This window comes from Sphaeramia orbicularis, chromosome 17 (assembly GCF_902148855.1).
Source record: "Sphaeramia orbicularis chromosome 17, fSphaOr1.1, whole genome shotgun sequence".
Classification (NCBI taxonomy): Eukaryota; Metazoa; Chordata; class Actinopteri; order Kurtiformes; family Apogonidae; genus Sphaeramia; species Sphaeramia orbicularis.
Window position 1 is genome coordinate 49,878,979 of NC_043973.1, and position 26,882 is coordinate 49,905,860.

A 26,882-nucleotide genomic window follows, 5' to 3' on the forward strand; every position below is an offset into this window, starting at 1 on the left:
TAACGCTGGGTTACACAAAAATGTGTTTTGCAAGTTGTCTAGGTTTTTTCAACTGAATTCGGACCATTTTGCAGCGCTAAATCCAAAAATGACATCTGTTTTTCTCAATCAGGTCAGGTTTTTTTGCTGATTTGATTTGGAAAAATTTGATCTTCTCACAAAATTGATTACATTTTTGTGACTTTATCAGTTGATTTTTTTATATAGTTCTCACCCAAAATGGGTTTTAAGAGAAAAAAAATCCTTTTCTAACAGGATTCCTTTTAGGTACAATGGTGTATTCACCGCAGATGTAGCAGAACATGTCAGGTTTATTTTTGCCAGATCTTCTAGTCGAAGCCATTTCATTCACCTGTAATATTAAAAAAAACATTAATCATAAATTGGCAAAAGTAAAATCTTCAGAACTCGTTTATAGCAAGAAATATGAAAGAATTTTGTATCATATGATGTGAAAATGCCCATAAATGTAAGCAAAAATGTTAAAAAGCCAATATGTAGCATAGTTCAGAAAGTTGATCTGATTGAGCAAAATGAATGTGATTTTTGGATTCAGCACCAAAATGATCCTAAATCAGCTCAAAAAACTGAAACAATACATTTATTGTTGACCAGTGTCCTTGAACAATATAAACCTTTATGTCTTGCCAAATTAATAGTACTTCCTATACTGAAAAACTGCATTGAGCTGACTTCCATCCACGCTACAATGTATTAAGTTGAAAGTTATACAAAGTAATTTATATTGCAGAAGATTTTAATTTAAATCAACTTAGAATTGAGTAGTTAACTAGTGATGGGACTGTTGGTTCTTTGAAGGGAGCCGTTCACTGAAAAGAGTCGTTCAACAGACCGGCTCTTTTATGTTTTTTGCATTCTTTTGAAACACCAATGTTTGAATGACTAAATAAGCTACATGTGATGATTGACATTCCATTTTAAAGGTGTTTAATTGGCGCGGCAGTAAATATTATCTTACCGTAAAAAAGAATCGTTAGTTCAAATGTGTGGGTTAAATCCATGACATGAGAGGTGACATTAGACAAGTGATGGAACTGGAGCAAAAACATCCCAGTACATTATGTGGACTAGTCTGTAGAATAAAAATGAAGAAGAAAATAAAGCATTTTCTTATGAAATAACATTTTATCCTCCTCAAATATAAACTTAACTAGAAGCACTCGGAGAGCGCAGACCTCCGCCAAGGCCCGCTGATCAGTGGCCCCCCCTGTGGGCCCCCCCACCCCCGATCACCACCAAAATTTAATAATTTTTTCCTTATCCCATTTCCAACAAACCCTGAAAATTTCATCCAAATCTGTTCATAACTTTTTGAGTTATGTTGCACACTAACGATCAGTGCCCCCCCCCCCCCCCGTGGGCCCCCCCACCCCCGATCACCACCAAAATTTGGTAATTTCTTCCTTATCCCATTTCCAACAAACCCTGAAAATTTCATCCAAATCTGTCCATAACTTTTTGAGTTATGTTGCACACTAATGGACAGACAAACAAACAAACAGACAAACAAACAAACAAACAAACAGACAGACAGACAAACAAACAAACCCTGGCAAAAACATAACCTCCTTGGCGGAGGTAATAAACTTAATCTGCCGTTCACCAGATGTTCCCTCCTGCTCTAGAGATCATTTTTTAGTATATGACTAGTATTGCCTTTTTTATGAGATCGCGATTTAGAAACCTACAGAACAGAAGGGGATGTTAAAGATTTAAAAAGCCAGCAAAACATGAAAAAAAAAAAAAAAACGGAGGAATATGGAACATGTCGAGCAAATGAAATGTATTTTTACAGCCCAAGAGTATTAATCAAAAATTCACCATGTGGGGGTTTTACAATCTGGATACTCCTGTGCATATGCCAGCTAGAAAAGAAACAGAAGAGACAGGCCGCACATAGAAATGTACAGAACGGACTAAAAATACAAATATAGTCAAGATGACAGTGGTACAAACACAAATACAGGTTTGTTTGTTTTTTACAAGCTATGTTTATATCCAGCTGCTCTTTCAAAGACGCAAGGATAAAATATATTATATTAACAAATTGAAAAGAAAAAAAAAGTTTAATAATACTTAACCCTTTCATGCATGAATTATGAGAGCCATAATAAAGATTTTTGTTTTTTCCTGAGTGTTTTTATTCCTCTTTAGGCATGAAAAAAAAGTGATCAAATTTTTTTATTTAGTTATTTTTCATGGAGTTACAAAAATGTCCACTCAGCTGGACATCATGCATTTCATTTTAGAAGCAAAGAAACGTGAATTTATTGATATACTGTTTGAGAACTATGAAATAAAAACATTTTTAATGCTGCTAATCGGATGTTTTCTCATATTTTACCATACTCTAACTCACTTCATGGAGATGATATGCAAAAAAAACCAAAAACTTAAAAAAAAAAAAAAAAAAAGGAAAAAAAAAGTTAATTACAGTCTAATCACAATTACCTTTTTTTTTTTTTCACACTCAAACAAGATAGTGCAGATTACATTTATCAAGAACAGCAAAGTTACAGTAATGGTATGAATTGCAGTGTATGGGATGATGCATAAGCGTCCGCTGTATTCACTGATATGGAACTAAAACAACAAAATCCATGAAAATAGAAGAGAACAGCTGTAGCATAACTGTCCACTGTAGTGACCACTATGCACGAAAGGGTTAATGTTGCCATTCATAGATAATTTCCCCTCCTTTATGCCTGCGTGCACATTAATACTGCAGTGGCCGGGACATTCGGGAGCGTTCCCCGAGGGCCGTTAAACTGTTTTCCAGCCCGAAAAACCAAATTCAATTTGAGAATCATCATATTAGATAAGCTGCTCTAAAAGTACACAGTCCTACAGCTGTGACATCACAGCCTGGTCCGGACGACCGACTGGACACCATGTCTCTACTCAGGACATTACAACAAAAAGCATCACTGGAGGACAGAAGGAAGGACATCGCCATGTGTAACACGCAGTTTCATTTCAATATGATGTTTTATTTGTACAGCATATTTCATATTCATTAACTCAGAAAGATGCTTATGGATAGTAGATTAAGACAAAATTATTAATTCAGTAATAGGTTAAAGTTTAATTGGTGGCTGCTCTGTAATGTTCACTCAAACATTCTCATAGATGATGAAACAGTAAGAGTTAGAGAAACCAGTGTACTGTTTAGACCTTTTTTAGAATTTTTTTTAAACCATTTTCAGCTTTGAATGCAAACAAACAATATATTTGACTTATTTTTTTAGTAACTTTAGTATTATCAATGTAATGAAATACAAAAAAAGGAATATCTGACTTAGATAAACTGACTTGAATTTGAAATATTTATCTTGAAGGATCATTTTTTAGATTTATTTGTGTCTTGAGACTTAATCTTGTGAAGATAATTTGACCCGCTCCGAGAAGTTTCATCTTGATCTACCCCACTTAGATATTACAACTAATTTAAGCAATATTTGTAAGAAAACAAGTTCCGTTGTTGGCGATGAATATGACGGACAAAGGAACTGTTTGCCCTCCAGAAATGACTTGTTTTATGCAGTTTTGCCCATACATATCTACTGAGGCACTAGATCTTCATATATATATATACATGTATATATATATATATATATATATATATATATATATATACATATATATATATATATGTATATATATATATATGTGTATATATATATATATATATATATATATATATATATGTATATATATATACTGTATATTAGAGGTAGACCGATATAGATTTTTTTTTCAACATCGACCATCGACTTTAAGTGTTTTTTGAAAGCCGATATTAGATCAGGAGTAAAAATGTTCTCAGATATTTAATCAGGTACCTGTGTGGACAGCATTTGAAGTTCAATAAATGTTAAAACAGTACTATGTGTACGTGTTAATAAATTCAAATACATTGCTGCATAAAAATCTTAATTATCTGACTGTTTCAATTTTATTTTATGGTTAATGTGCTTAAAAAAAAAAAAAAAAAAATCTGCCTTAAATATCGGCTGTAGATATCGATCAGATTTTGCAAAATCTGCGCTGGCCTTGGAAAAAAATGATATCAGTCGACCTCGACTGTATATACCATAGATTAAAAAAAAACAAAAACATCTCACTATGAAGCCTTGAAACAATTATTTTTTTGCTTAAGAGAAGATTTTTACCATTCTATAATCCTTAGATCACCTTTTCTTATTTTAAGAAAACTTAAGTGCAATTTTCTTTCTGCACTGACAGATAATTTTACTTGAAATAAGACATTTTAGCCCAATAATGAGTTTAATTTTCTTATTTTTGTACAGGTCTTTTTTTCAGTGTATTCATGTTGAGCCTTCATAAAGTCACATCACTCACAGGACAGATAGAACTGAACTGTTCCAGTTTCCTCTATCAAACCAAACTGAGCCATTCTGGGCCATGCTAAACTGTGTGTCTGAGCCTTGGCTCCGGTCCGGCCTCTGTGCACAGGTGTACAGACTGCAGACCTCCACACAGGCTGGTCGTCTCCTTTGTGTTATCAATACGCCTGATTGACAAGGGCTGTGTGGGAAACAACAGCAGCTTCTTTTCCCACAAGGTGATTGAGTGAATAGATGAAAGGAAGGGAGATCTGTGTACTTCTGTAGGCCACACACTATGTGTACACATGTGGGTGGGCATGGGGGAGTGCCTTTTAAGGTTTGTGTGTTTTTTTTCTCCACATACTTGTCCTTAAGTCAAGTCAATGGATGGAAATAAGATTCAGTCTGTGTAGGTTCTCATTTGCCCAGGTTGTTATTCTTCTAATTCTTTATTATTATTATTATTATTATTATTATTATTATTATTATTATTATCATCATCATCATCATCATCATCATCATCATCATCATCATCATCATCATCATCATCATCATCATCATCATCATCATCATCATTATTATTATTATTATTATTATTATTTCTTCTTGGTAGTTCTTCTGGGTTGAACTGGACTGGTTCAACTCTTTTGAAAACATTTCATCTCTCATTCAAAGAGACATCTTCAGTTCTAATGACTGGTGGGGGAAACTGGACACAGGAGACCTAGCTGTCCTCAGAGGAGTGTCCTTTTCCATCCAGGTGACGATGGACTGCAGTCTTGGCCTGAGGTGGACCATCTCCTGTGTTGAGCTATGCATTTATGGAGGGGTTTCCCTGATAGCAAAATCATTATGGCTTTAATCTGGCCCAAAACTGGCATGCCATTTTGGCAAAGTTCTGATGACCATGAAAAGATGACAAACTGTATTTTACACCAATTATTTAAATATATTAATAGGATTAATGAATCAACAGAAATTAAACATTTGAATTCGGATGCTTTTGGTCAGTGGTGGATGTTTGGGTCTTTATGGATTACGGGAAGTGATGAAATGAAAAAAATAAGTGACTCAAATATAAATATTTCAGTTCCTCCACTTTAGGTAACAGTGGTCTTGAAATACTTGAGGGAACCACAGTGAAGCTCAGGAAAGTGAAGTAGCACCAGAAGCATGAGACCAACCCAGTTTGATATGTATATGAATGTGCCTTGGTACAGTTTGCGGCTACATTTCCATATCAAAGTGACTGTCTCCTGCATCTTTCTCCTGTGCATTCACAAACAGAAAGGCATGGGTAAGAATGGAAATTGACCCTCCTCTGTGTCTAAATCAATCAAAGAGTCGTGCAGTCATCAAGATGATTGGACATCAATAACCAAATATTGTGCCCTTTGAAGTCTCTACTGCCAGGATTTAATATATCAAAATACATTCATGGTTGCCATGCAACACAAAAAAAAGCCAAGTTACTGTGACATTAGGATTGAAATGATGGAATGGAAAAGAGGTGTGTTTGTGCATATGGGATTTCAAGTGTGTGACAGTATGTAGGAGTCAGAGGTTAGTTACAGTCCTGCCATAGAAGACCTGTCCACGACCAATAAGAAATAATCAGAAAAAGATCATGAAAGACCAAACCCGTCATACATTCCTGCCACCCACAGATATACCCACATGGAGCTTTGATCACAGGAGGCATCCCCCCTGGCACTGTTTACAACACACAGGCTTATGCAATGTCACAATCAATGTTACTGTTTGTTTCTCATGCAGAGCTAGAGTTATTTTTATTTATTTATTTATTTTTGCTGTGTAAAGTCTTCTCCAGAACATCCCATAGGTGGACTCTGCGGGGGTCAACCCATGTGAAAAAATGATGTCTTATGCTTCGTGACCCATTCTTTCAGAGTTAAAGCCTGTTCAAGCCTGGTATCAGCAAAGATAGATAGATAGATAGATAGATAGATAGATAGATAGATAGATAGATAGATAGATAGATAGATAGATAGATAGATAGATAGATAGATAGATAGATAGATAGATAGATAGATAGATAGATAGATAGATAGACAGATATGTTTATATATACTTTTATGTTATTGTTGTTATTTCTTTGTATATCGTCAGTGTCGGGTGGAAACCTCTTATGCCCAAAACAGTTATTTTTCTGGAAACTGGAAAAACGATGTATAATCCAAATAAATGAACGGACTTAAGAGATGTAGTCACAAGCTGTTTTTGACATTTTTAATTGGTGAAATATTTCTAAAACTGTCAGACCAACGTGAAGACTGACCAATAGCATCATTTTATGACCAAAAAAAACCCCTTCAGGTTCTGAAAACTTTGCTGAAATACTCACTTTTTCTTCAGTTTTCTCCATCTTTGCTATCATAATCCACACCCTTATCCCATAAAGACCCAGTGCTACTGTTGTGGCAGTTCTCAAATGAATTTTTCTATATTTGTGCCTTTCTTAATTGATTTATCACCATTTTTAAAAAATAATATTATGCTCTGTATTTTGCTTTTTTTTTTTTTTTTTTTTGGTGTAAATCATGTATTTATCTATATTTCATTCACAGATCATGTAGATGTTCATGGAAATTCAAAGTTCATCATATCAAAACAGAAAAAAAATAAAGAAAAAGTTACTTTTTCAGCAAACATATTGCTAACTGAAGGTAAAAACAAGTGTGTCCATCCACTGTCGTTGATCCAACTCCATGGGTTTTACTGGTGAATCAATGTTGTAGAAGATGACTTTTTTTAAAGCCAATATTTGATCAGTAGTCAAAATGTTATAAGATCAGGCACCTGTGTGGGCAGCACTTGAAGTTCAATAAATATTATAACAGTACTATGTGTGCGTATATTAATTTCATTTATATCGCTGCATAAAAATCTTAAGTATCTGAGTGTTTCAACTGTATTTTAAAGTCAATGTCTTTAAAAAAAAATTAAAAAAATTGGCCTTAAATATTGGGCTCAAAAATATTGGCCGTTGGCTGACAAAATTTTTAAAAAATCGGCATCAGCCATAGAAAAACCCATATCTGTCGACCTCTGCTGTATATACTATCAATTAAAAAAATCTTACTATGAAGACTGTAAACAAGTATATTTTGCATAACATAGGAATTTTAGCATTCATAATCCTTATTTTAACCTATAAAGACCCAAACACCCACCAGAGACCAAATCCATCTACTGATCTAAACTGTTTAATACCTGTCGATCCACTAATCCTACCAATCCATGTCAATAATTGGTGTAAAATACAGTTTGTCATCTTTTCATGGTCATCAGATATGACCCATGATAGAACCTGATCCTTCGGTAGGTTCAGGTAGTCATGTGATCGCAATGTTTGGACACGTAACATAAATGAACCTGGACCTGAACTACACTGTCCCCGCAAGATTGTACTGTAGGCACTAGGCATGATGGGTAATCACTTCCCCCCACTCCCTTACTTCCTTCACCCTGATGCGTCCATCACTCACTCTCTCTCTCTCTCTCTCTCTCTCTCTCTCACTCAGATTTTGGCTGGGGGTGCTAATGATCAAGGGGACATATATTTACTCATATACTTATGTAAAAAAAAAAAAAAAAACACAAAAAAACACAAAAAAAAAACAGATCTGGGGCTTCTACCAAAACATCCGGGGCTTAACACTGAAGCACAGTCCAATGTTTATGCTCTCTACCAACTCTCATCACTTCATCAAATAGAATGAAATTACTTTTTGCAACTGAAACACATTAATCCCTGCAGTAATTATTTCAAATGGAAGGCTTTTTTTTTTTTTTTTTTAGCTAGGCAGCGTGTATGATATGATACCAAACACATATATTTCATGTCTATGTGTATAGATATGTGTATATAGATGTATCAGAATCAGAATACTTTATCAATCCCATAATTACTGGGTGTTACTGGTGTTATTGGGAAATGATTGGGTGTTACAGTTGGTCCATTCAAGTAAAATAAAAATTAGCAGGAAATAAATTATCAATACAACAAAAAAAAGAAGAAAAAGACAAATACAAATATCAATACAACAAAAAATGAAGAAAAATAAAAATATCAATATCAATACAACAAAAAAGAAGAAAAATAAAAATACAAATGTCAATACAACAAAAAACAAATAAAAAATACATATGTAGAATTTTAAATTTACAAACATATTTAGCTCTGAATACATATATACCAAATAGACATATTAAAACACTCTATTAAGACACAAAATTAGAACAGTGATTTGCACAGTATGTACGAGACAATATATTATCAATATGATAATTTAATAAATATACATAATAGGTGCAAAACTGTAGTTGTGTGTAGTGTTTTATGGCATTTTGAGGCTGTAATACCAACCATGTATGCAGTGCATTAACGTCAATCCTAGGTGAGTACTCACGTAGTCGTCTTTTTTTTTTTTTTTTTTTACATGTAACTCTAATCCCTTGTTTCTCTTCTTTCTTGTGTTTCCGCAGACTCTCGACTATGAGACCAAGAAGTCGTACACCTTTAAAGTCGAGGCGTCCAACGCGCAGCTGGATCCGCGGTTCCTCCACCTGGGTCCGTTCAAGGACTCTGCAACAGTGAAGGTGAACGTCCTGGACATGGATGAACCTCCGGTCTTCACCAAGTCGTCCTACTACATGGACGTGTACGAGGACACGCCCCCAGGAACCATCATTGGCTCGGTTACAGCGTATGACCTGGACGCCAGCAGCAGCGCTGTCAGGTAAACACAAGTTCACCACACATATTCAGCACATGTCATTAGAACAAGAACCTGTTTTAGGCAAATATGCCCCTGTCTCCAACATGTGAATCTGTTCTCATTTACAGATCTGTTTTACTAAATTGTGCAATTCCTTTAATGTTTTGTTTTTTTTCCAGAAAATCCAAAATGTGAATCCATTCTCATTGTATATTTTCTTAAATTGTGTAATTCCTTTTATGTGTTTTTTTTTTTTTCTTCAGAAAATCCAATTAAAAAACAATCAGATCACATTAAACATCAAATGATGAACATGTAAATGATAAATCACATCAGTTAGCCACTAAATAGACCTAAACATTTGGTTAAATCTAATATTTTATATAATTATCAGTTTGGATTTCGGAAAAATCATTCTACTTATAAGGCTCATATCGAACTAATGGATAGAATAAATCTGGCATTAGATAATAATGAATTTGCACTTGGAGTTTTTTTTTTTTTTTTTTCCCCAGAAAATCCACAATGTAAATCAGGTCTCATTTACACATATATTGTCTTAAATTGTGCAATTCCTTTTATGTGTTTTTTTTGTTTCTATTTTATTTATTTATTTTTTCAGAAAATCCAAAATGTAAATCAGTTGTCATTTACAGATCTATTTTCCTAAATTGTGGAATTCCTTTTAGTTTTTTTTAGTTTTTTTTTTTAATTTCAGAAAATTCCATATAAAAAACAATCAGATCACATTAAACATCAAATTGATGAACATGTAAATGATAAATCACATCAGTTAGCCACTAAATAGACCTAAATAGACCAAAACATTTGTTTAGATCTAATATTTTATATAATTATCAGTTTAGATTTTGGAAAAATCATTCTACTTATAAGGCTCATATTGAACGAATAAATTTGGCATTAGATAATAATGAATTTGCGCTTGGTGCTTTTTTTTTTAAACCTGTCTAAAGCTTTTGACTTGTAAATCATAATATTTTGCTCTTAAAAATGTACAAATATGGATTTAGGGAGAGTGTCGACAATCACGAGTGAGATACTAAATAGACCTGTTTTCATGCACAGCTGAGTGTATGTGGAACTAATTTGTTGCTCTTCTGTCACTGTCAACAGCAAAAACAGCCCCAGCAATGAAAACCGTCAGTGTATCCAATTTAGTTTATTTGTCAGTACTTTTCTTGTCTGAGGGCGTTTTGGTCCTTTGATAACACAGGGAATATGTTATTCCCTCTTATGAACTGTGTGTTTTTATTCTCTGCAGGTACTCTCTGGAGTGGCACACAGAGTCTGACAGTTGTTTTGACATCGACACCGTTGAAGGAACCATCTCCACTAATGAATACCTGGACAGAGAGGCTGTGGTTCAGCACAATATCACTGTGGTGGCAACAAAAGTCAGTAAGTATCCACGGCAACGACGCGCAAAACAAACCACAGACGCCAACCAAAAGACCATCAGGAAGACAGGGGGTTTTACAATAACTGTTTGTTTCATTTGACTTATTTGAACCTTTATTTAAAACACTGTCTTATAATGACAGCCTGCCAAATGTATGGGGTGTGTGTGAAAGAACAGAAGAAAGAGGGACAATAAACAAACAAAACAGAAGAATAGAAAACAAACAGGTCAGAAATGACAAATCATCATCCAAGTTTTACTCACTGATTTTTAAAATTCAATGTAATGACATTAACCCTATAACACCAAACGTATCATATTTGATACATGAGTTTTGAAGCCCTCTACATAATCAGTGTCAGTTTTTTTTTTATTTGAGAAACCTGATGTATACAATTAGATACATGCAGTACACAGATAATCCACCAGGGGGAGGAGTTCATTCACCAGAGGCCTTTCCAGCGACACTACAAGACTGTCATTAATGAGGAAGGAGGCAGAACTTCGGCAGTTTTGAAAAGGAATTAGCAATTTGTTTGACATGTTTGTGTTATATTATGTTTTTGTGTGTTCAAAAATAATATTTGAGCATTGAACGGTAAATGGTAAATAGACTGTACTTATGTAACTCATTTTCTACACCTTCATTGTGCCCAACGAACTTTTTAAAGCGGGGGTCTCAGACTCATTTTCTTTCAGGGGCCACATTCAGCCTGATTTGATCTCCAGTGGACCGGACCAGTAAAATAATAGCATAATAATCTATAAATAATGACAACTCCAAATTTTTGTCAGTGTTTTAGTGCAAAAAAACCCATTAAATTATGAAAATACTTACTTTTATAAACTATACAAACCAAAAAAATGTAAATAACCTGAAAAAACTGACATTTCTTAAGAAAAATAAGTGCAATTTTAACAATATTCTGCCTCAACTTATCATTTCTACATGTGCGTTATGGATCAGATCTGCAAAGACACTAAACACTGAGGAACAGGAAGAAAACTGTTAAAAATTGTGCTTAATTTTCTTTAGACGTTTCAGGTTGTTCATATTTGTTCAGGTTATTCACATTTTATTGTTTCAGGATATTTTGTAAATGTAAATATTTTCATAATTTAATGTTATTTTTTTTGCACTGAAACAAAAACAAAAATTTGAAGTTGTCATTGTTTATATGTATAATGTCATATTATTTTTTTCACATCAAATCCAGAAGAAAATATGGCGTTATTATTTTTTGTAGCTTATTATGCTATCATTTTACTGCAGATCATATTGTATGTATCTGTATGTGGAACCAGAACTAAAATGAGTTCCACAGCCCTGACTGTGGAAATTTGCACTTTGTAAATTCCTCCCATGGGCCGCATCGGAACCTTTGGCGGGCCGCATTTGGCCCCCGGGCCGCATGTTCGACACCCCTGTTGTAAATCCTCCCATTCACCCGTTCACACACACACTCATACACCAGTAGGCTACTACTACTGGGAGCAGTTTAGGGTTCAGTGTCTTGCCCAAGGACACTTCAACATGTGGACAGTGGGATCCAGGATTTGAACCACCAACCCTTCTGCCATTAGATGACCCGATGCATCAAATATGGTACAAAACTGAAACTCATATATGGAAAAAAAATAGTTTTGGTTGTTCAGAAGGACCAGTAAAGACTCCAGTTTCAAAGAACTGGAATGTTCTGTCAGTGATTTAATGGTTCAGGCTTTCCAGGGTTAAACTGCCCTTTGACTTGTATTTCACTGTAGATGACACTAGGGATGCTCCGATCTATGTTTTTTCAATTTTGATCCGATCCGATATATTAATTTGGTTATTTCCCAATACTTTCCCGATACCCGATACTTAAGTAGACTACATAGCAAAAAATGTAAGTATGAAAAAAATGCATTACCTTTCAATTAAAGCTATTTATTAATTGAACTAATAATGAGTGCAGTCAGTACAAAAGGCAACAGTACAAGTGGCAACCTCCTTTTATTTACTTAATATTGTGCAATTACAATATTAATAAGTACAATAACAGTATACCTACATAAATAAAATAATGAGCATAGCTGCTTCTTAAAATCATACTAAACACAACATAAATAAAATACTGTAGGCCTGTTTTAGTGCAGCAGCACCGCGCTGTTAAAAGCATAATTCTCAGCCAATGTTCAGTGAGACTGATGAGCGACATGGGGCTAACTTCAGAGGACCATATGTCCGTAGTAAAACTCATAGCTCTAACATGGTTTAACTGCGCCATTAGCTGCGATGACACTCTTTTGTCTAGTGTTGGTAAAGCAGTGTCTGTTAGGTATTTTCTACCGGGGATCAAATACCTTGGCTCAAGGTGTTCCATCAGGCTACGAACGCCAACATTATCAACAACAGAATGTATGTATCACCTTCTGCGTAATCCTTTGAGCCTTCGGACTGTCTGTCGGAAGTTTTTCACGCCCCTTGAATGAGTCGGTTATCCTCTGCTGCGCTTGTTGTTGTTGCTGTTTAGTTTGCTCCAGCTCCTCGTGTTTTTTCGCATGGCGTCTTCGTAAATGCTTGGCCAAATTGGTGGTATTAAACGTTGAAGGTTTTAGTCCACCCCTCGGAACATCGGCTTCACATATGTTGCACTTTACCGTGGCACTTTTTTGCGTCTCAAGTGAAAAGTACCTCCAAATTAAGGACATGCTTTCTTCGTTTTTGCACGCGGCACATTTACGGCAACTAAGTGGATGTGACTTTCGCCTGTCTCAAAGAAGAAGAAGCCACTTCCGTGTAGTTGCCGCAAATGTGTGGACGCGGCCTCACTACTACTAAGTTGTTATTTTACTCTTCCGATATTATTGTATTGGAAGGTAGATCGGCGACGTCATGTCATATTCAGATACTTTCCGATACTTATATAATTTGATATCGGAGATCCAATCCCGATATTGTATTGGGATCAGTGCATCTCTAGACAACACACACATGCAACATTAGTTTTTGGTTTTGTCTGTTCAGTTTCAGTTCATTTATCAGTTTACATCCATTCCTAACATCCAGGCTGCAGCGTATTGAAGAAAAAGTCAGCACAGTAAAGTTTTCACCACTATTATCAACCTAATCAAGTGACATATTTAGCTTTTATATTCTTCAAAAATATCAACCATATAAACTATAGCTCAACACATGCCCTCTTGTTGAAATATGCATGGTTGTAATAGAATAGAATAGAATAGAATAGAATAGAATAGAATAGAATAGAATAGAATAAATTAAATAGACTGTGACTGTGGTTTTTTATGCAACATTTTCTCCAAAATCTCCCTGTATTTTCCAGCATTAACAGTGCATCACATAAACACTGACAGGAACAGCACTGACCCGACCCAACCCCAGACCCTGATCCATCCAGATTTATGAACTCCTCAGGGTCCACAAGTCTGGATGTTGTTTGGGAGATCCCAGGTGTTCAGCTTGGGTTTACATCCATATCTGTTTTGCACTGAATAACATTTGAATTGCTTGAATCTTTTAATATTTTTTTGGGTGAAATATCCAAATCTCATCCTGTTTCTTTGCAGGACATAATTTAATGTGCTGATAAACCTGATAAATCTCAGCCCATCTTTTCTATTGAAACCCTGATTATTTGTGAATGCAATTTTTGTACCAAACTAAGGGTGCAATCAATGTTTCACGTTTCAAATCACATTATTATTATTATTATTATTATTATTATTATTATTATTATTATTATTATTGTCGTCTTCTTCCAAATGAAATGAAGTTAACCAGACAAAACATGAAATATAGTCATGGAAAAAATTATTAGCCAACCCTTGTTTTTTTCAATTTCTTGTTAATTGTTATGCTTTTTTTTTTTTTTTTTTTTTCACATGTTCATGAACATAAAATACAACAAACAGTACAGCAAGGTTAGTTGAAGATTACAGTATTCAACAAAAGATATCCATAAATAAAACAATAAAAGGAAAATAAGGGCATCACATTACCATTTCAGTGCTGATGTCTTTGTTTTTAAATCCATTCCATTTGTCCCATTTTCTATCAAACTCATCTTTTTTTAATCTTTGGGTGTCAGTCTTTTTTTCCATCACCCATATTTCCTGTACTATATCTAACCATTGTTTGTATCTAGGTGGGTCTGTAGTAAGCCAGTTTCTTGTTATGGCCTTCCTGCCAGCCGTGAGAAGAATTTTGACCAAGGAATTATCTTCTTTCCATAAAACTGTACTTATATTTCCCAAATATAAGGTGGAACAACTCTTGGTAACAAACACGGCATTTAAAGGGTTACAAAATGTGACAATTATTGAGTATTTGGTATTTTTATTTAAGTTGATGAAATAGAAAAAAGTGTAAAAGAATTAAAAACAAACTGTATGAACATTTTTTTGACATTATTCCACAAGTGTGTGAAAAAGGCACACTAGGTGTTTAGTAAGGGCCTTGGAGGACGGGATACCAGAGGGTTAATAATTGCTTACTTTTTAAATTTATTGTAATAAAGAAACGTCTTAAATTATCTCCATGTAACTTTAACACTTGGTACAATTAAAGGTACATTTGTTTGGACAAATATAATGATAACAGCAAAAAGAGCTCATTAGAGTTTAATTTCAGAGCTGATATTTATCCATTTTCCATGTTTTCTTGATAATAACCAAAATCACTTCAGTTCTTACATCAATATCTATGGCATTGTACTGACAAAAACTGTGCTTTTAGGCATTCCATGTTTTCTTTTCTGTCTGTTTTAGTCACATGATACACACAGGAGTTAGCACTTGATTGCATAACCATTGTTTTGATTACTTTTGATGGTCTAATAATTTTTTCCGTGACTGTACGCTGTGTACATACTGTCTACTTTTTATAACATGCATTTTCCCCTCTTAGTCAGAAAATCCTTAGTATCAGCAGACGGCAATGACAAAAGGCCAAATGGCCGCTTGGATTTAGGGCCATTACTTTTATGTGAAGGAAAGACTGTGGGTTGTACTTGGCCATAAATATTGGGTCCTGATCTCTAAATGGTATGTCTCCATAATCAAACAAAGGAAAAACTGTCGCTTGAAACCATGCATTTGGCAGTATATGTAAAAGTAGAATTAATTCTATATCAAAAACAAAGTATAAAACATAAAATACAGCAGGATTTAGACTAAAGAAAAGATATAAACTTCCAATTATAAAGTAAACCCCATGCTTGGAATGAGTTGCCTTTAAATAAAATGTCTTCTTGTGTTGGAGAAGAAGGTTGTTAAGTCTAGAAAAGAGAAGAACACATACCGTATCTACATTATTTCTTAGCTTCCATGATGCCATGTATGAATCACCATGACTTCTGGCAAATAAAACATGTGGGAGCAATACATGTAACATCTGAGACGAGATAACGTGATGAAACCGCTGCATTCTATTATAGAGAGATAAAAGGAATACATGGAAAAAAAAAGGTTCCTACAGGCAGTGAAGACAATGAATGATCTGAGATAACGCCTTCAGTAGATCTGCACAGAAAGAAGGTCAATCAGGTTTGAATTAAAGGAGGTGGAGCACAGACTTATACACCGCAAAGCAGACGTAGAACCAAGACAGAGCTGATGTAGGAACAGTCAGAACCTTAAAGCAGACGTAGAACCAAGACAGAGCTGATGTAGGAACAGTCAGAACCTTAAAGCAGACGTAGAACCAAGAAAGAGCCTGAAAGCTGATATAAAAAGGAGTCAGAACCTTAAAGCAGATGAACAGTAGAACCAAAAAAGAGCTGATATGGAACCTACTCAGAACCTTAAAGCAGACATAGAACCAAGAAAGAGCTGATATAGAACCTAGTCAGAACCTTAAAGCAGACATAGAACCAAAAAAGAGCCTTAAAACTGATATAGAGGTGAGTCAGAACCTTAAAGCAGACGTAGAACCAAGAAAGAGCTGATGTAGGAACAGTCAGAACCTTAAAGCAGATGTAGAACCAAGACAGAGCTGATGTAGTAACAGTCAGAACCTTAAAGCAGACATAGAACCAAGAAAGAGCCTGAAAGCTGATATAAAAAGGAGTCAGAACCTTAAAGCAGATGAACAGTAGAACCAAAAAAGAGCTGATATGGAACCTACTCAGAACCTTAAAGCAGACATAGAACTAAGAAAGAGCCTTAAAACTGATATAGAGGTGAGTCAGAACCTTAAAGCAGACGTAGAACCAAGAAAGAGCTGATATAGAACCTAGTCAGAACCTTAAAGCAGACATAGAACCAAAAAAGAGCCTTAAAACTGATATAGAGGTGAGTCAGAACCTTAAAACAGACGTAGAACCAAGAAAGAGCTGATATAGAACCTAGTCAGAACCTTAAAGCAGACGTAGAACCAAGAAAGAGCTGATGTAGGAACAGTCAGAACCTTAAAGCAGACGTAGAACCAAGACAGAGCTGATGTAGTAACAGTCAGAACCTTAAAGCAGACGTAGAACCAAGACAGAGCTGATGTAGTAACAGTCAGAACCTTAAAGCAGACGTAGAACCAAGAAAGAGCTGATGTAGAACCTAGTCAGAAGCTTAAAGCAGATGTAGAACAAAGAAAGAGCCTTAAAGCTGATATAGAGATGAGTCAGAACCTTAAAGCAGATGTAGAACCAAGAAAGAGCTGATGTAGTAACAGTCAGAACGTAGAACCAACGTAGAACCAAGACAGAGCTGATGGAGTAACAGTCAGAACGTAGAACCAACGTAGAACCAAGACAGAGCTGATGGAGTAACAGTCAGAACCTTAAAGCAGTCGTAGAACCTAGTCAGAGGTTTAAAGCAGACTTAGAACCAAATCAGACTTAAAGCAGACACAGTTAGTCTTAAACCTGACATAGAACCCTGTCAAAGCCTTAGAACCCTGAAGTCTTTACAGATGTGGTTCCAGTGTCAGTGTAAATCCAAACTGTTGCAGGCTGATCTTTCAGCTACTGAACCGTAACAGGTGCAGGTAAACATGTGGATCCTCCTGATATTCCAGTAAAGTTCCACGTTCATTACCCAGAACTGCAGACATCCATGTTCTGCTTTTACCACAGTGGGAGGGTGGGTGGCATGGTGGTCCAGCCTCACAGCTTAAAGGTCCTGGACTTGAACCCGGTTCTGGCTCACGGGGGCTTTTCTCTGCAGTTGGTATGTTCTGGTGGCATCCTCCCAGTTTAAGGACAGGCTGTTGTGACAGACTGTGACAGTACGTTGTCCTTCTCTGTCCACATTCTGCAGCCAACTAAACATGGTAAAAAAAAAAAAGAGTCATCTGCAGTTCTGTGTGAGGATCACATTGTGAGAGCTGTTTTGACACCACTGGAGATGGTGGTGCTTCACTCAAGCTGTTTCTTCTTGTTACTTAGCGTTTATTGACAGTTGGCAGACCAGTCTGGGGGTGAATTACTGCCACCAATTGGACTGAAGTCACTGCAGTCTGCGTCATGGGCTCTGGGTTCTTAGAGTCTGCATCAGGCCAGTCAAACTCAGTTTAGTTCAGGGCCACATTCAGCCCAATATGATCTGAAGTGGGCCAGACCAGTACAATTATAGAGTGAAAAAAATAAAATTACATTATGAAAGTGTTTACTGCTATAAAGTTCCCTTAAAAATGTGAATAACATTTAAAAAAAAAACGAAATTTCTCAAGAAAAATAAGTGCAATTTTAGCAAGTGGTGCACAACAAACCCCGCCCCTTGCATGTATTGTAGTTTATTTTGGCATCGATCCAGCTGATGTCATCATGTCTATGCATGTGATGAAGTCAGCATATTAATTACCTCTATATACTGTATGTGCCAAGTTTGAAGTAAATTGAACCAAAATGTATGTTTCTATAGACATTAGAAACTTCGCCCATTATAAGTAAATGGGACAAAAAAAAAAGATTCATAAAAAATGTGAACTTTGACCTACTGTACTTTTCCCAAAATGTAATCAAATCTATTCTGGGTCACTGGCAATCTATAAACCCAATTTGGTATGAATTCAACCAATAGTTTTGCTGCTAGAGTGTTAACAAACAAAGAAACAAACAATACCCCTTGCCTCCCTTTCGAGGGGTGGGGTAATTACATTAGGAAATTGTTTACTACTATAAAGTTCCCTTAAAAATATGAATAACTTAAAAAACCTGTAATTTCTCAAGAAAAATAAGTGCAATTTTAACAATATCCTGCCTCAGTTTATCATTTACGCATGTTCATTACAACTTACAGATCACAGTGGATCTACAGATACACAAAACATTTAGTAACAGGCAGAATGTTGTTAAAATTACACCCACTTCTATTATAATATTTCAGGTTGGGCATATTTGATGAGATTATTCACTTTTTTTTGTGAAAGGACGGTTTGTAAATTTTAACATATACATGTAATTTTTGGTTGTTTTTTTTTTACACTAAAACAAAGAGAACAAGTGGTTCCAGGCACAATAAACCCCGCCCCTCGCGTGTATCGTAGCTTATTTTGGCATCTATCCAGCTGATGTCATCATGTCTACGCATGTGCATATTAATTGCCTCTATATATGTGGCAAGTTTGAAGTAAATTGAACCAAAATTGATGTTTTTATAGACATTTAAAAGTTTGCCCATTATGAGTAAATAGGAGAAGAAAAAATAGTTTAGAAATGAACTTCGCCTGTTATAAGTAAATGGGACAAAAAAAAAAAAGATTTAAGAAATTCATAAAAAAAGTGAACTTTGACCTACTGTTCCCAAAATTTAACCAGATCTATTCTGTGTCACTGTCAATCTATAAACCCAATTTGGTATGAATTCAACCAATAGTTTTGCTGCTAAAGTGTAAACAAACAAAGAAACAAACAAGTGGTGCCAGGCACAACAAACCCCGCCCCTTGCACATATTTCTCCCATTATAGGTAAATGTGAAGATGTTGAAAACTCATAAAAAATGTGAACTTTGGCCTACTGTTCCCAAAATGTAAGGAGATCCATTCTGGGTCACTGGAAATCTATAAACCCAATTTGGTATGAATTCAACCAAGGGTTTTGCTGCTAAAGTGTAAACCATCAAACAAACAAACAAACAAACAAACAAACAAACCAAACCTAAAACAATACCCCTAAACAATACACCTATAACAATATCCTGCCTCAGTTTATCACTTACATATGTGCATTACACCTTACAGATCACAGTGGATCTACAAATAAACTAAACATTTAGTAACAGGTGGAATGTTGTTAAAATTGTAGTTCTCTTATGACATTTCAGGTTTGTCACATCTTTTTTTGTGAAAGGATAAGTAAATTTTAACATGCATGCAATTTTATATATATTTTTTTTACATTAAAACAGAGAAAAATTTGGAGTCCTCATTATTTATAGGTTATTACTATTACTTATTACTATATATTATTACTGGACGAAATTTCGTTGTGCCTCACATAATGACAATAAAGATTCTATTCTATTCTATTATGATAGCATTTTACCGCTCTGATCCACTTTAGATCATATTGTTCTGAATGTGGATCCTGAACTAAAATACATTTCACAGGTCAGATTGGACCCTTTAGCGGGCCGGTTTTGACCCACGGGCCATATGTTTGACACCTGTGATGTAGATCATAAAAGCTCAAATTTGATGGTTATTATATGAAAACAGAGAAAACTGGAGAAAATAAAAGCTTTTCAGCAAAATATATCATTAACTGAACATAAAAACAAGTGTCAAACTGCATGAGTTTTACTGGTGAATCAATGCTGCAGAACATGATGGTTTTTACGCAACAGAGCCTCTGAATATCTGAGGAAAAGCTGAGAAATGGCATTTTATATGAATTATTTACATGTATTGATAGGATTAGTGGTTGAAATGTTATTAAAGTTGTTTAGGTCTATGAGGGTTAACTGGAAAATGTTGTACTATACTGTAATAATATGGTAGTTTATGTCAAAGTGGAAAACATACATATCTGGATCAGTCTTGACTGGATATGTCTGTCCCATCTGAGAACGAATCAGATGATACATAATGCAACATAATTCTGAACAACAAAATCCAGTTGTACAGCTCGCATGAGTTATCCAGACATATGAGAATACACTAAATGAGAATCTTGGCTATCGCTGTCTTCCAAACATAATTAACATTGCATGAATGTAGTAGAAAAATGATGCAACTGAGTTATGTGATGTGTGGGACGTGTCAGTGTTGTGAATTTTTTAGCTCCTGCTCTCAATTTCACCGCTTCACATCATATATAAGTGATGATTTAGATGTGTGTGATAAATGAAAAGCCAAAAAAAAAGAAGAAGCTGTCATTGGGAAATCAAATTGCAACTGTATTTTATTTAAGTTTAGAGGCTTATAATAAAAGAAGGATGATAGAATAGAATAGAATAGAATAGAATAGAATAGAATAGAATAGAATAGAATAGAATAGAATAGACTTTCTTTATCCCACTGTGGGGAAATTTCACAGTTAACAGCAGGAACATACAAGAAGCAACTGCAGAGAAAAAGACAGGTAGAAAAACCACAAACGAGTGAAAATGAAAATATAAAGAGAAAATTAAGACATTTTGTATTTATATAAATATTTATATAAATAAAGGATTTGAATTAAAAATGAACAAGTGGTTCCAGGTACAACAAACCCCGCCCCTCACATGTATTGTATCTTATTTTAGCATTGATCCAGCTGATGTCATCATGTCTATGCATGTGCTGATGTCAGCATATCAGTTGTCTCTATATATGTGCGAAGTTTTAAATAAATTGAAACAAAATTGATGTTTTTTATAGACATGTGAAATGTAGCCTGTTTTAAGTAAATGGGAGAAGAAAAAAATATTTTAAAAAATCTAAAAATTTGAACTTTGACCTACTTTTTCCAAAATGAAAACACATCTATTCTGGGTCACTGAAAATCTATAAACCCAATTTGATGTGAATTCAACCATACTTTTGCTGCTGCAAACATTTAAAATTTCGCCCATTATAAGTAAATGGGGGAAAGAAAAGATTTTAAAAATTCATAAAAAATTTGAACTTTGACCTACTGTTCCAAAAATGTAATCAGGTCTATTGTGGGTCACTGGCAATCTGTAAACCCAGTTTGATATGAATTGAAGCAATAGTTTTGCTGCTAAAGTGTTAACAATCAAAGAAACAAACAAGTGGTGCCAGGCACAACAAACCCCGCCCCTCACACATATGTATTTCCCTCATTATAAGTAAATGGGAAGATTTTAAAAATTCATAAAAATTTAAACTTTGACCTATTTTTCCCAAAATATAATGAGATCCATTCTGGGTCACTGGAAATCTATAAACCCAGTTTGGTATGAATTCAACCAATAGTTTTGCTGCTAGAGTGTAAACCATCAAACACATAAATAAACAAACAAACCAAACCTAAAACAATACCCCTAAACCTTACACCTATCACAATATCCTGCCTCAGTTTATCATGTATACATGTGCATTACAACTTACAGATCACAGTGGATCTACAGATACACAAAACATTTAGTAACAGGCGGAATGTTGTTAAAATGGCACTTACTTCTCTACTTCACAAACAAATAAACAACCAAACCAAACCAAAAACACTACGCCTTGCCTCCCCCTCGGGGGTAGGGTAATGATATCCTACCTCAGTTTATTATTTACACATGTGCATTACAACATCAGTCCAGCTGATGTCATCATATCAGTTGTCTCTATATATGTGTGAAGTTTGAAGGAAATTGAAACAAAATTGATGTTTTTATAGACATTTGAAATTTCACCTATTATAAGTAAATGGGAGAAAAAAAAAAAAAATTAGAAATTCATAAGAAATTTGAACTTTGACCTACTGTTCCCAAAATGAAAACTCATCTATTCTGGGTCACTTGCAGACTAGAAATCCAATTTGGTATGAATTCAACCAATCATTTTGCTGCTAGACTGTTAAAACACAAACAAACAAACAAACCCACCCAAAAAAAATCGGACCAATGGTCCTGTATCTTAGCGGCCAAATTCAAAGCTTTGGGAAATGTATCCAGATCCATTTATTCTCCCCCAGTTCTGTGTATTTATTCTATTACAGAAATAGTCCATGTTTTGGTCATATTCATATCAGATCTGTCAAAAATTCAAATTCACACTTGATATCATTGATACTGATTTATTGGATCAATCCACTTCCTATCTGTTATAATGGGAAAATTTTTCAAAGTCGCACCAAATCCAGAATCGAAATAATTTCAATCCCATGTGTTGACATCATCATACAGAAGCTGTATACCAAGTGTGAAGTCAATCAGAACTGGAGTTTGGGAGAAGAAGACGATTGAAATGTTTTCCCCATAAGAGCCCATGTTAAATTTTGTGTCAGTTCCAGATCCAGAAGAAGATCCTGATCAGCATGTGGACATTATGTTTGGGTCATCTCCCCATCAGGGCTGGACTGGAGACATTTACACTGGAGATCATTTAGATTTACTGAGTTATTGCATCCATCCACTTCCTATCTCTTATAATGGGGACATTTTTCAAAGTGGCACCAAATCCAGAATCAGATCCAGGTCCAAATAATTTCACTAACTTTTGTTGACATCATCATAAAGAAGCTGTATACCAAGTCTGAAGTCAATCAGAATTGTAGTTTTGGAGAAGAAGACGATTGAAATTTTTGTAACGGACAACAGACAACGACAGGCGACGACAGACGACGACAGACGCCGCATGACAACAATAGCTTACGCTCTGTGGGCCGGTAAGCTAACGATACCCCTTGCCTCCCCTTTGGGGGGCGGGGTCAGACTTAGTAGTTGTCATTATTTTTAGACTATTATGCTATTATTTCACTGGTCTGACCCATTGGAGCTCAAACTGGGCTGAATGTGCCCAGTTTGAAAAAACAGTTTGATGTCCCTCATATAGACGTGCTACGTTGTTATAACAGATAAAAGAGCATGATGCTGAAAATGAGCCCCGAAATAACTTTCCCACCTCTGACTTTTCCTGTAGATTCTCTAAACAGTAGGTGTTACATATAAAGTGAGCAGTAATTTTTTTTTTTCCAGGGCAGTTTTAATTCAACACACAAAGCAAACCCAAAAACAGCCCCACAGGGTATCAGCCTCTATTGGAATTCAGAAGGTGTAAAAGTGTTATTAGTTCACCGCAGTTTGATCTTTGATGTAAGAAATCCCCATGAGCTTGGAAGTTCTGGAAAAAACAAAAGCCTTTTAATGAAAAAACACTATTTTGATATGACATTACATAAACATAAGGCAACAAAATGAGTTTAAAAGTCTAAGAAAAAAGTTTTTTATTTTGTGTTATTGCCCATCTGCATTATTATTAATACTTTCACCTCCTGTCTCTACATCCCTGACCCCTCCAGTGATTTATACTCTATGTCTCTATGTTTATTTGCATGTCGATCACCTTTAATCTGCTAATTTATTATATATTAAAGTTTTACAGAATGAGGATTTGTTCTTTTTGTCCATAGCAAGGACTCTGCTTCATTAATCCTTAAAGACCTGCATCTATTTTCATGGCAACTTCTACATTTATCCTCTGCTAAGTGATTTATCACCATTTATTTTTGTATTATTGTCTGCATTTTTCATATTTTCAGTGAAAATCACCTATTCTCCTATATTTAATCTAAAGATCATGTAGATGCTCATAAAAGCTCCGAGTAAAACCAAGGCTTATTATATGAAAACGGATAAAACTGAAGGAAAAATGTACTTTTGTAGCACGGCATGTCATTAACTGAACATTATAAGAAGTGTGGGATTTATTGTTGAATCAAAGTTGCAGAAGATGACAGTGTTTCAGCGTTCACTACGGAGCCTCTGAACGTCAAAATGGGTCAAATGTGATGAGGATGAAAAGCTGAGAAAATGCATTTTGCCTGAATTCTTTCTATGTGTTGATAAGGTTAACACTTCCAAATAGGGCTGTGTATCGGCAACAATCTGGCAATACGATACCAATCACAATACTGGGATCACGATACAATATATTATGATATATCACGATACTGTTAAAATGGCAATTTTTTGTTTGTTTCTTTTTTTAAATGATTATTTCCTTGAAGAATTGAATTATACCAGAAACATGCACAATTACTAAACACATTTTTATTTGATCCCAACAGGATTTAATGCTACATCACAAAATGTTCCTGTGTTCAAACTGAAATTCTGTTTTACAGACATTACAGTTTCAGATCCTGTTCAAATGTTCAGATTCTATTCATTCAGAACTAACATCAGAACAGGATTTGAGTTAAATACCAACAAAGGAACTAACATTGAATAAAAGAGTGTGAAATAATAATAAATAAAATGCAAACAAAAACGAAAAACCTAAATGAACCTCCACAATATCTGCATTTGAATAAATACCTAAAAATATCGATACAGTATTTTGTTAATATCGATACAGTATTGTGAAATGAAATGTTGCGATATATTGCAGAATCGATATTTTCTGACACCCCTAGTTCCAAAGGTATTAAATATAATGGCATCATATAATGACATAAAAACAACAACAACAAAAACATGACATCAGTCACCAGCAGCTTTTTAGGTCTTTGAGGGTTAAACCAATCAATCAAGGAGTTTTTCTTCCTTGACTGATTGCCACAGTCATGTCACTTCCCTTTGATATTAACCCATAAAGACCCAAACACTACTGATCTAAAATGTTTGATACCTGTTGATCCACTAATCCTATCAATCCATGTCAATAATTGGTGTAAAATACAGTTTGTCGTCTTTTCATGGTCATCAGATATGACCCATTTGGATGTTCAGAGGCTCCGTAGTTACCATGGAAACACCGTCATCTTTTACAACACTGATTCACCAGTAAAACCCATGGAGTTGGATCAATGACAGTGGATGAACACACTGGGTTTATGTTCAGTTAATGAGAGATTTTACTGAAAAAGTTACTTTTTCTTCAATTTTCTCTGTATTGGTAAAATAACCTTTGAATTTACCAAGTTTCTGTGAGCATCTAACTTAAGTATAGGGAATTAGATGTAGGAAAATACATGATTTACAGTGAAAAATTGCAAAATACAGAGTTACTCAAGCGTCTTTGAGTACCTAGAAAAGCGCTATATAAAACCAATGTATTATTATTATTATTATTATTATTATTATTATTATTATTATTATTATTATAGAGTAAATGAATTTTAAAAAATTAGAAAATAAAAAGAATAAATGGTGATAAATCACATAAGAAAGGTCATTTGGAAAATACCCTCAAATTAGCATTGGGTCTTTGTGGGTTTTACAGATTTATAGGGTCAATCTTATGCACACAATAAGCATAATATGTGCTGTTAAAAAAAGTTGTAACAATTCATACCTGCCTCTGGACACTTATATATGAGTGCTTCTATGAAACTGGGTTCTTTTGGTATCTGGCACTTTTCCAGCTTTTTAGACCCAATAATTAAAGAGGATTTTAGACATATTTCCCCCCAGGATGTACCTAATGTTGACCTCAGATAAATGCAAAAAAAAAAAAAAAATATTGGGGCCAAAAATAGGACCAAAATTGGGACAGAAAAAGCTACCTAGGTGTCAGTGCATTTGACCTGGAAAACATGGCTGCAAATGGTCTTATATACAGCTATAAATAAAGACAGTGTGATAAATTTGATGATCCTAGTGGTTTTTCTAATCCACACATGCAGGTTTTTCCTAAATCTCAGTCTCAATCCAGGTTTCGTGTGTAACACTGGTCTACAATTTTTTAGAAATGATTTGCTTCAGACATTAAATGCGCTAAATGTTACGTATTTTAATAAGATTAACTGGAAAATAAATGACAAAAGTGCCGGTTTGTTGATGTTTTCAAGGTATATGATTAAGTGTTATTCCACATATATATTGGTTTATGTACATTTATATAATAGTTTTATAGATCTTCCACTAAATAGAACCTGTGAAGTGAATGTATTCTAATGTGCAGACAGTGTTTTGAAGTAGATCTTGTAGCTCTGAGACAAATATTCCTTTGGAGTCAAACCCATTCTCTTGTTAATTCTTGAGTTTCACATTTTGACCCAAGGTTGTATCTTGGAAAGTTCAGCCAACCAGCCTTTTTGACTTGATTTTTCTTTATCAGTGACTCTCATGTGGTAAAATTTCATTACTTTTATTCTGGAAGCATTTTCCTTGTAGACCAGTGTAACCCATCGTGTCCACTCGTGTTACATGCAGAGCCTGCCCATTTAAACACATATAAATCGAGTGATTTTACAACACTCTTGTGAAACACTCTGCCTTGCATAATTAGTTCAATTCCCAAAATGTACCTGTGA

At 34.9% G+C, this 26,882-nt stretch overlaps 1 protein-coding gene across 1 annotated transcript in view; it reads left to right on the plus strand.

Moving 5' to 3' along the window:
- The window catches only part of LOC115437735 (cadherin-12-like), a 291,164-nt gene that overhangs the window by 196,300 nt on the left and 67,982 nt on the right, over positions 1-26,882 (plus strand). The window contains exons 9-10 of the mRNA XM_030161060.1: positions 8,880-9,133; positions 10,395-10,531. Coding sequence (XP_030016920.1) covers positions 8,880-9,133; positions 10,395-10,531 — 391 coding nt within the window. The remainder of the gene's footprint in view (positions 1-8,879; positions 9,134-10,394; positions 10,532-26,882) is intronic.